The sequence below is a fragment of the Phlebotomus papatasi genome, chromosome 3, assembly GCF_024763615.1.
Source record: "Phlebotomus papatasi isolate M1 chromosome 3, Ppap_2.1, whole genome shotgun sequence".
In the NCBI taxonomy this organism is placed as follows: domain Eukaryota; kingdom Metazoa; phylum Arthropoda; class Insecta; order Diptera; family Psychodidae; genus Phlebotomus; species Phlebotomus papatasi.
The window spans coordinates 47314562-47326694 of NC_077224.1; the positions used below are offsets into that span (position 1 = coordinate 47314562).

The 12133-nt window shown below is 31.2% G+C and overlaps 1 protein-coding gene across 5 annotated transcripts in view; it reads left to right on the top strand.

Moving 5' to 3' along the window:
- LOC129808021 (protein split ends) overlaps positions 1-8211 on the top strand; it is a 168491-nt gene extending 160280 nt beyond the window's left edge. For all 5 annotated transcript variants that reach the window (XM_055857672.1, XM_055857671.1, XM_055857673.1 and 2 more), the window contains one exon: positions 6105-8211. In XM_055857672.1, coding sequence (XP_055713647.1) covers positions 6105-6392 — 288 coding nt within the window. In that variant the 3' untranslated portion in view covers positions 6393-8211. The remainder of the gene's footprint in view (positions 1-6104) is intronic.
- Positions 8212-12133: the final 3922 nt, after the last annotated feature.

The following is a 12133-nucleotide window of genomic DNA, read 5'->3' on the forward strand; positions in this document are numbered from 1 at the left end:
GGCGATTTTAAGGTTTTAATGCACTCAGACAGAGAATTTAATAAAATTTCAGATGATATGAGTCAATAAATTTCGTTATTAGAAAAGTTTTTCAAAATTTTACTCTTGATGATTGCTTGCGCGGTTTTGTTTGAAGTCAAGGGGCATAAAATAGATTTATCGTTCAAATTATTGTGAAACAAGGGACTAACTCAAGCAAGTTGATCCCATATCATTCTAATTTCATGAAAATTTGCGCATCATTTAGAATGACAAAGAGCTAACTCATAAAAAAACATACTTTGAAAGGTAAAAATATGTAGGGGAAGGTACTCTCCCTTCGAACGTTCATGCCTTCGAATAATGTGAATTTCTCTTACTTTTCCTAAGAGATTTCCACATAATTGTCACATAATTATCAATAATTAATAATAAGCTAACTAATATTTAATAGAAATGTTTAAGGCTCTTAAGAAAACTTAAAGAAAATTAACATTATTCGAAGGCATGAACGTTCGAAGGGAGAGTACTTTCCCCTATATTTCGATGTTTATAATAATGCTCATACAGATAGAAAAGAATTAAATTATTTTTATTAACATACTGAATTGAGATAATTATTTATACAAAGTTGAATCTTTCATACTGTCTCCTGAAAAATGGCTCAAATTGAGTTGGCCCCTTGTAATTTCCAAGGAGCGATATTTTAAACGAAATGTTTCATGACAAGAATTTTATGAAATTTTCTGGCAAAGTGACTTATCCAAGGGATAGATAACTGTAACGCTCACAAAGTTTACTCACGGTTTATTCGACTGCCGATCTGCCGATCTTTTGTAAAAATTGTGCCGATTTGCACAATTTGTGCAGATTTACACAATTTGTGCCGATCTCGTGACGATCTACTAATTCGGCAAAATTTCCACAGAAATATTAGTGTTTCCAGTACTGTATATTAAAATTTACCACCTGTCTGTAGGAAATTTAAGATGTTACACGAGTTTAAACGAACGAGAGGAACACTGGGATAGAGGAAACTGGGGCAAAAAGTCACAAATTGAAAATTCAATATTTTCCAAGATAAAAGAGATAGCGTCTTAATTTTTTTTTTCCATAGATGGCTTCCATAGACCTTCTTTAATGTCGTAAGTTTCTTAGAATTCGAACAAGGATTTCAAAAAAAAAAAAAAAATTGAAATTTTTAACTCTATTTTTGAAATGTTTTCCTTACAGCAGATATCAATTTTGACCTACTTATTTTCCAAAATTGATGTACTGGCAAATATTTCATAAATAATTTGGATTCTTTGAATACGAGAAATCACTATCTATTTTAGAATTTTTCAAAGATTTTTTTCTCCAGAAATCTTTTTATTAAAAATGACCACTTGGGGTAAAAAGTAACAAAAGGTATGGAGCAAAAAGTAACAAAAAAGCGAAGCAATTTCTGATGTCTCACGGCGAGAAGAAACATCATTTCCATGTCTCGAAGCAGTCTCTTGTGTGTTTTTTCTAAAATAGCTTGAAAAGCCCACTTCTCGGTTAGATGGAGAAAACTGTGTTTTAAAAAGGTGTAGGGGAGACTGGGGCACATGTAATCATTTTCGATACATGCGAATTTGAGGTGATTTTCCAAGGACACCGTGATTTTTTGGAAAATATTTCTTAGCTCATGTTTTACCCTTGGGTATAGGCAATCGTCGAGGGTAATCCGGATGCTGGAAAACAATTGAGTTTTCCATAAAAATAAAATTTGTGTCCCTGTGCATTTTTCTCTTTTCACAAAATACCTGAGGTAGAAGTAACCACTTTCTGGGGAGGAAGTAAACACCTTTTTTCCCATCCTTGAAATTAACTTTGCACCACTTTTGATTATTTTAATTACTTAAGAGATATATAAAGACTGTATATTTTTCAAAAAATCACGACACTTTTTACAAAGAATAATTAAAATAGCAAAAAAACTAAAAGCATGCATATCAAAGACATTTTTCAATGGATTTTCCCCATATTTTGACATCATGTGACTTTTTATTGAACACAGTGCCACCAATTTTTTTCGTAATCTATGAATTATAGATATTTCGCATGAAGGTCAATTTCCCGCTCTTTTACTTACTCATTTTGTGAAATTGAAATTGCCTGATTACATCTACCCCAAATGCTGTTTTCTGACCAATTATTAATTCTTTTGAAATAATGAGAATCTCAATTTCTCTAGTAAATGCATTAATATAATCCTAAAAGATGTAGGAAAGAACTGGTATTGCTACATTTCGATTATTTTACACAATTTTTAATTTCCAGGTGGAAATCCAAATGATCAAAATAATCGAAATATCAACATTTTCAGGAAAATGATTTTTATTTTTAAAGTATATTAGGATTTTATTGACCAATTTATCTGTGGACATACATCCCCATGGTATCTATGAATGCTTATGGGTTTTATCCTCTGGAGTCTTAAAATTAATGAAAAAAATCACAGTGTTTACAACTACCCCAAATTACTACTGCCCCAGTTCCCCCTAGAGGAATAAATTTCTTATGAAAATATGTCCTCTAGGTATTTTTTCAAATTTACGGAAGCCTGTAATAAAGCAAATCAAATTGTGATAATATCCCATACCTGGTACTATTTGCCCCAGCATTTTTGGAGAATGGTCACAAAATTACCTTTTAGAAAACAGCTCGATAAGTGTATTTCCTTACAAAATAGAGGAAAATGACTTTCACAAAGTTATAGAGCAGTAAATTTCCTATAAAATTGCACTAATTGAAATGTCTAGGGTACTAGGGTAGCTTGTAAAAAAATAAAATATCCGTTTTGTGACTTTTTGCCCCAGTCTCCCCTACTTTATAAAAGCGAACTAATATATAAAGCTGCCAATTTTTCTCCAAGATTGAGCCGATATACCGATTTTTGCTGATTAATATGCCGATCTGTCGATTTCTGGCCAAATTATGCCGAAATGTCGATTTTTAGCTCCAGATCGGCACAATTTTGCTGATCGCCGCTCACGGTTCACTCTGAGATCCACTTAATCGCCCTTTTAGCACAACTTTTAGATCGGTAAAATTCCCATGAAATCAAAGTTCGCATCTATCCCATTCCTTCAGATTCAAAATTGGACTGAATTAATTTTAATTTGGTGTGAAAGAAAGGGATGAGAATTTCGACTTTATAAAATTTTCCTAATCTTAAAGGTGCGCCGAAGCCATAACCGACCAAAAGTGACTTTTTTCTTCTAATCAAAATTAATTTTGATTAGAACAAAAAACTTTGCGTTTTTATGGCTACGCCACACCTTTTAGATCGGGAAAATTTCATGAAATCAAAATTCATATCCCTTTTCTTTCTTATACGCTTTGCATATGTATATCGCACATTTTTGCACTCCAAATTCGATTGAGCTAAATTGAATTTGTTGCGATGTTTAAAAGAATCAGAAGAGTGCGAAAGAATGAGATAGACATATGCAAAGCGTGTAAGAAAAAAAGGATCCGAATTTCGACTTCATGAAATTGTCTTGGTCTAAAAGGTGTGCCAGAGCCATTACGGGCCATAATCAATCTTATTATTGACCAAATTTGAAATCAAAATTTGAATCGCTCTTCAATCGTTTATAGCACTCTTCTTCTCATGAGCATCACAACAAATTAAATTTAGAATTGAGAAACAAAAGAATGAAAATTTTGATTTCATGAAATCTTATTCATCTAAAAAGTGCTGGATGCTCATCGAATTGATTTTCTTTGTTTTATTTTGAATTAATAATATTTCTAGCACACCTACCTTTTAAATCAAGAAATTTTCTTGGAATCAAAATTCAAGATCCCTTAAAACGATTTGCATAGTCTATTCCAATATTTGGCACATGAAATTGCAATAAACTAAATTGAATTTGTTATGGCATATAAAACAAGAAGAAGAGTCCAATAGAATAGGCAGGTAAATATGCAAACTGTTTAAGATAAAAAAGAAAGTGAGTTTTGATTATTTGAAATATTCCTGATCTAAAAGGTGTGCCTAATTAATATCTAATTATGGACAGTATAAAATAGAACTTAAATATTTACAAGAATGACAAGCCCTTTATTTTCCCTTTGCCAAAATTTGGACAACAATATCACTGTTTCAATTTTTTTGTTACTTCTCAATTTTAACTTTTTACTGTTTATTTATACAATGCCAAAAAAGTGTTCCAAAACTGATAAGATCAAGTTTTGGGGCAAAATTGTAGAGGAGATTCTGGTCTATATTTCACTACCATCTTTCTATCAGTTCATTTACAAAAAAATTTGCAATTTTTCAAAAATTTGATTCCAAATTGCTGTATAATAGGTATCTCTCATCTTTAGTTCCAACCGAGTGTGCTCACATTAAGGATCTCACATATAATAAGTTGATCTAGACTTATCAATACCTTTTGAATTGAATTGGACTGTACCATGATACAATTTATCTCGACAAGCCAATTTCTTAAACTAATTTAATTTGCATTATGATAAGCCTCAGTTCCTTTTCAATGTAGAAGTACCCAATTTCAAATGTACTCAAATTGTAATGGTGCTATCACACTAGGATTTTTCACAATTTAATTTTAAATTGAACTCAGCAAATTGAGCATTAAAATTGCGAGAACCACTTGAAATTTTTCATAGCCAGGACACATTTTTGCGAGAAATTTGCTAAATTCAAAAAATCCGCGCAAATTTCAAGCTGTTTTATTTAGTCATTTGTGATTTTGTTACATTATTAAAAAAAATGAGTGAGTCCATTGATGAGGAAGAAATTTTCCTTCTTTATGTAGGATACATGTTCAATAAAAATGTCGTCTCCTCAAAATGAAACTGTCCTAAATGCATTTACTTTCTATCAGCATTTGTTGCTAATGACACATCATGAAGCGTCGTTTGCTACGATTGCAGATAAAAAGAAAATGCAGTTAGAACAGTTTCATTTTGAAGAGACGATGTGTCTCAAGGTAAAAGGAAGAGATTGTGGGCCAGAAAATGGATCCAAGAGAGATCTGCCCACGAATTCATTGAAAAAAATGTATGATGATATTGCAACTGGTGATTTTTTGGACACAACAATTTTCTTCGTATGGCTAATGAAGTATTTGAGGAACTACTTCACATAGTTGGACCTCATTTGCAGAAAGAAACAACGAAAATGAGGGTGCCTATATCGCCTAAGTCCAATAAAATTGGAATAATTGAGCAATTTTAACATTTTAATTTGCTGAGTTGAAATTAATTTGAGCAACCACATTTATGCATATTTAAACATGTTTTGGTGGGCCAAGTATTAGTTTATATCAATAAATAAGCGAAAATCTATCAATTCAAATGATTTTTTTAAGACCCCTTAATTGCCGCTTATAGAATTTTCAAGATTAAAATTAAGCACTCAATGGGTCAAGTGGTTGAGTACTCGCTTTGTGATGCAAGTGTCCCGGGTTCGAATCCCCTTTAGGTCACCAGGAATTTTTCTGGCGTTAAACTTTTTGCGATTAACTTTTTTTCCTCGTAAATTTAACACGTTTTAGATGTAAAAATATATCAACATTTTTTAATGTTAATTTTACACTTTTTTAAGGGTAAAATTAACATGGAAAAGTGTAACTTTAACCCCTAATACACCTAAAAAGGGTAATATTTACACCGATTTCGGATAAATAATGCAGGGTAAAATTAACATTTCCGGAATGTTATTTTAACTTTTTCGGATTTCTCTCAGTGAAAGTGCTCGAACACTGAGAAAAAAAGAGGGTGCGATTAAAATTTTTTCTTCATAATTTTAACACTTTTTGGGTATAAAAATATATCAACTTTTTTAATGTTAATTTTACACCTTTTCAAGGGTAAAATTATCATGGAAAAGGGTACATTTAACCCCTAATACACCTAAAACGGGTAATATTTACACCGATTTCGGATCTGCAGGGTAAAATTAACATTTCCGGAATGTTATTTTAACTTTTTCGGATTTCTCTTAGTGAATTAAAGGGTTAAAAATGCCCTTCCGGGAAGATCTAGTTTCTTCATTGAATGTTGTGCCAGCTATTTGTTGCCTTTTCATTTTTTTGCTAAGTATCTGCTTTTCTGTTTTATCGTAGACGGACAATGAGCACTGTATGCTTCTGGCATTGCCGTGTGGTCGTGATCATATGGACGTACTGCAGCAATCCACCAATCTGCAGTCGGGCTTTATCACGTACCTGCAGCAGAAGCAGGCGGCCGGAATAGTGAATATTGCTGCTCCGGGAAGTCAACAGGCCGCCTATGTGGTGCACATCTTTCCCTCTTGTGACTTTGCCAATGAGAATCTGGCCAGAATTGCTCCCGATCTGCTTCATCGAGTGGCAGACATTGCACATTTGCTCATTGTCATTGCCACTGTCTAAGACAACAACAACAACAAAAGTATCAAGACGAATCTCTCGAGAAAAAGAGAGAAAATACCTCCCCCGGACTATGACGAACAATACAAGAAAAAAATAGAAAGATTGAAGAGAAAGATGGATAATGAAAGGTAACACAAATAAACTACGATATTTGATCTCATTCTTATTAAGGAAAAAAAAAAAACAAAACACAAGTAATTCATCCATGTTTTTTAAGCGTAATGTCACTTCGTGTAGAGAAAGTCAACAAAAAATATTAAAGAAAAAAAAAAAAACAGAAAAAAGTAAGCAAAAATGTAGAATTATTTACAGCTGATGAATTTCTTTGAAATAAAAAAAAACATAGTTCTTTTCTTCATAAACTAATCGCCCTTTATAAAAAAAACACAAAATCATTTTGCAGTCGCTCCTGAGGAAAAAAAACCTAATAAAAAAAAAGATAGATAAAAAATAAAACGTAGGAATACTTTATGTTTAGAAAATGAAAGCAGAATGTCTTTTTAAAGAACTCATACCACCAAATAGATTTATTGCTATTTCTTCAACATAGAAGCTGAGAAAAAAAGAAAGAAAAACACTAATCTGGAGAAAAAAAAACATAGAAATCACAAGAAAATTCATTTGTCACTGCAGCATAAAAAATCATACTGAGAAATTGAAATAAATAAAAGAAATCTTTAAAAATCGTGAGAAAAGAAGAAAGTTCTCTTTTTGAAATTTTAAAAACTCACACACTCACACACAGATGGCGCATGTAAAAAGAATTTAAGAATATATAAAAAAATGTAAGTTTTGTAAATTTAGAAAAAAACAAGAGTAAAAAAAAAACACCTAAAACGCCCGTTGTATAAAAAAAACTACCCCTTTGTAAATATTTTTCTTTTTATTTTCTAATGATGTAGGATTAATGACATTAATTTAATCCCATTTAGTTTGTAGAAAAAGCCCTTTTTTTATTAAATCTAAAACTATATATTTTCTAAGAAGATGACTTTTATTTCCTGATTATTTTTTGCATTTGCAAAAAAAAAACAAGAAAAAATATCTTTTTTCTGTCTCTGAAGAAGGATTTTCCTTTTTTTCGAAAAATTCTGGATATTTTTCCTGAATCTTAAAAATTCATTCGGAAAATGTAAAAAGAAATTTTCACACGGTTTTTTTTTCTATTTGACTACTTAATTCTCACTGACGAAAGGAAGAAATAAAAAGAAATAAATTGAAATTAGAAAGCATGAAATAAAAATAACTAGAATTTGTAGAAAATTTTGTGAAAAAGAAATAAAAAACAGAAGAATGAAAGAAAAAAAATCATTCTCGTTGAAAAGAAAGTTTTTACTAGTTGCAAAAAAAATAATAAATAAATAAATAAATAAAAGTAAAAAAAACCAAGTGAGAAAAAACGTTAGAATTTTAGAAAAAAAAGTGAGAATGATGAAAAAATAAATTTGACTAAAAACTTATTGGAAAGAAAATTGTTTTTATGTTACTGTAAAACTTCTTGTACAGAAAAAAGAGAAGAAAAAAAAATTGCAAAAAATATAAATTAGTGAAAGAAGAGTAAGTTTAAAAGAAAAAAAGTGAATAAACTGCTGTAAGTTATAATATTTACAATATAAATATTTGCATTAAGTGAAAGAGAAACAAATATTATTAAAAGAAAAAAAAAGAAAAATGGAGACGAAAGAAAAATTTACGAGTAAAAAAAACTATTAATAAATAAACAATATAACATGAAAAAAAACTATTGAGAGGTAAAAAGTAAAAAAAAGCAAAGAAGTTTAAATTAAATTTAAAAAAAAGGAGAAAAAAACAACAACAAGTTAGATAGCGAATTAACGTAAAAAAAACAAGAAAAAACCCTATAATATATTGCAAGAAAATATTATAATAATGGAACATTATGTAATTGAAAAAAAAAATTAGAAAGACGGACAACACAAAGCTATTAATAAAAAAAAAACAAAATCATGAGAAATAACATAGTGAGAAAAAAAATAGATGAAAGTCTTTCGTTGCAGCCCGGAAGTACTTCAAATTTAAAAAAAAGAATTATAATCCATAAATAAAAAATAGAAAAAATTCATTTTCTACCATTTTCGTGTCACTTTTTTGGCGTAATGTATGTTTTTATTGATGACAAAAAAAACAAAAAATCACCTTTCTTTGAACAAAGAATTTTTTATTCCACTGAAGAATTGACAAGAGAAATGTTTGAAACGATAGAAGTTTTTTGAGGAAATGAAGTAATGCAAAAAAGCCTCGTAGAAGATTAAAAAAAAAATATTATTATGTAAAAGTAAAAAAAAAAGAGAAAAATGAAAAGTTAATTGTGATCATTATAATAAAATAATATTGAAATATTGTACCTTCTGTATATTTTGTACATATAAAATAAAATATAATGCAAATATATAAAAGATTTAAAAACTGAAGAAAACAAGAATAATAAATAATACATAAAAATTAACACGAAAAGTCTTTTAATGAATTTTGAATTGCAATCTGTAAGGCTGGGTTTTCTCTAGTGATTAGTTATTTGCACAATTTGGTAAGTACATAATAAATAAATTCTTAAGGACACCTTTGAAATTGGGATTTTTCACCAATTTTTAAATAAAATTGAGCCTTATCGTGATATAATTTAAGTGCAGAAACAGATTGAGAAGCTAAATTACATTATGATATGGCTCAGTTCCACTTAAACATAGGAGAAAAATCCCAATTTCAATTTGATCTATTTAAATTTTGTAAGAAATTTTTTAAAAAGGAATTGAAACAGAAGTGCAACATTTCATGTTTCAAGCATGCCGCATGATTCATGCACGCTACATGCCATGTTTCATATATGCAGCATAGTGCATACGATCGTGTTTCATATATGCTGCATGTCGTGTTTCATGCATGCTGCACATTTCATATGCTGCATGTTTCTTACATGTTGCATGTTTCGCAGATGCTGCATGCTTTAACTCTTTCCGGACCGCAGCATATGCTGCAAGCAAATTTCACAATTTTTTAATCAAAAATATCTAAGCTCAGAAATTAATTGAGGTCCTACAAAAAATATCTTACATTTGGACATCCTTATAGTTTGTAATAATCCAAAAGAATTGAATTTTTCTCGGTTCTGAATAATTCAAAAACACTGTTTTTCACTGAATATTCATATGCTGCTTTGGGTACTCACAGAGTCCAAAAAGAGACGAAAAAGTTAACCATCATCATTCCCTCTTAAAAATTTTAAGAGAACAGATGCCAAAAATTTCTGGTGAGAAAAAAATAAATTAATACAGTGAAACAAGCACTGATTAAATGAAAATAGTATACAAGTGTTTAAAATCGAGCGATCAATTTAATTTTGTTGCAAAATGTAACAAATTTGATTAAAGTTGTAAAATGTACAAGATAAAAATTTGTAATACACTCAATCCCGATATTATGCGCATTTTCGGGAACGAGAAAACGCGCGAAATGGCATTACGCATTGAGAAAATTTGCATATCCGCAGGGGCTTTTTTTTTTTTAGTAAATCTCCCATAGAACGAATTTCGCGTGGAGTAAAAGGTCCGGCCCCTATACAAAAACTTTAAAGAAGAGAAGAAGAAGATCAAAACGCTTACAAACATGAAAAGAAAATTATTTTATTGGAAAATGATTACACGGTTAATATAAGAATTTTATCGTAATTATTATTTGAGGTTGTTCCGTGGAAATTTGGACACTCTATTTTTAGCCTCGTGGTGGGAGGATTAGTCAATCTCCAGGGATTGTCCAGGAGCACCGATTTAGCTTTAAAAAAACTAGCTCTAAATACGCGTGGAGGTTCCTTCATTGCTCCCATTACCATATGTACTTACAAAAATGTTTTTATTGTGTTAAAAACGTTACATTGGTACAAAAAAAAAGACTAGTTTTAATTTCGAGAAAACCATAGTAAAATCATATAATATTGTTAGTTCAATAATAAAGGAAAAGTTGACTCTATTGGGGTCAATTTAGGTCCAAGTTGCCTCTATCGGAGTCCGTAGAGTGAAAAAATATCAGTTGACTCTATTGGAGCTATTGGAGATTGCCCCTATCGGGGGGTTGACTCTATCGAGGTCCCACTGTAATTTCTACATTATAATTATATTACCCCAAAATAGAAGTAAAATTAATCCGAAAAAAATGTCAAAATCATCCCTAACAAGGGAAGTAATAATAATAATTTATTGCCAATCTCCATTTTTTGCGTCTGCTGCCGACTTCAAAACCGACTTCCCCGGGTAAGACGGCAGAAAACCCCGGATCACTAGTCGTATAAGCCGCTGATGATATTACCATAAGTGATATAACAAAATAACTATAGCAGTGTAAAACAAATTAAAGTTTACATAGCATTAACAAATTGTAAAAAAAATACAGCAAACATTGATAGTCACCGTGGCGAAAAAATGGAGAGGGGATCAGCAGCTGTACAAATAATTACAATAATAACAGCTGTGCAGGTTTCCAAAAAAATTGGTTTGGGTCTTCGACCTTTCTAATCTTTTATAAAATTTCAATAAAAACTTTAAATAATATTTACAACGATCCTCAGATAGCTGATTGTAAGTACATACAGGTTTTTTTTTATTTTTCTACTAGTAAATTGATTATTTGATAAATTATGGGATGCACTTTCATCGGTTTAAAAAATTTGTTGGGGATTTTAATTCAGCACTCTAGATAAGCAATTTACACTACAATAATACTACTTAATAAAGAATAGAATGTTTAATTGAAAAAAAAAAAGATATTAAAAGGAAAAAAAAGCAGAAGGAGCCAGGAATCGAACCCGCGGCACTCCCGTTAAACGTCCTGTGCTGTACTGCTGAGCCAGCGCTACATGCACTCCCATACGAATTTTCTTTATTATGTGCTGCGTAAGGTGTCATTTTCAACTTTGGGGAATTTAAAAAAAAAAAAAAAACTAACCCGATTTCGCACTTTTTGAATATACCACGTTTAATTTGATGCCTTTATGCGTAGTTGAGTAAAGCCCCAGACGAAGCTGGAATTGATGACTCGAGTACTTCCCTTGAACACGGTAAAAAATTTCGGCACGTATTTGTTCCAAAAATTAGCTCGTCCACGGACACCCAAATTTTTGGAACAAATTTGTACCTTCTATTACACTCAAAAACATCCTCATATTTGTAATGAATTTATTCTAAAAATTAGCTCGTCCACAGACACCTAAATTTTTGGATCAATTATGTTCCAAATGTAGGAATAATATTACAATAAAAACATTCATATTTTTATTCAGAACTTCAGTCTTATATTTTCTTGTCTTGTTGTCTTAAATTAATGTCTTGTGAGCACCTTTTTCCAACAGTTGTACACTGCCATCCTTATGCACAATCACTGTCTGACATTGGAAGTGTCTTCTGAGTGCCTCAATTGCGATGGTGACTTGAGCATCTTCGGTACCATTTGACGATGTCAGGGAACAGGAAATTAGTGAATCATCTGAATCTTCAGACTGGGTAGTCAGCGAAGGGACAGATTGTATATTTGATGTGGGGAGTATTTGCATACCCGGAGATGCCGAAGATGAAGGTTGATCCGGAGAAGGCTGAAAAGATTTCAACGGAGCCGCCTCCCTCAACTCAACTGTCCTGTTTAGCTCTTGCCATTCCAACTCAACCACTCCTGGTGTAAGGGTGTATCCCTCAGAATCAACGAGATGGCACTCGAATCCTGTATATGTAAAATAA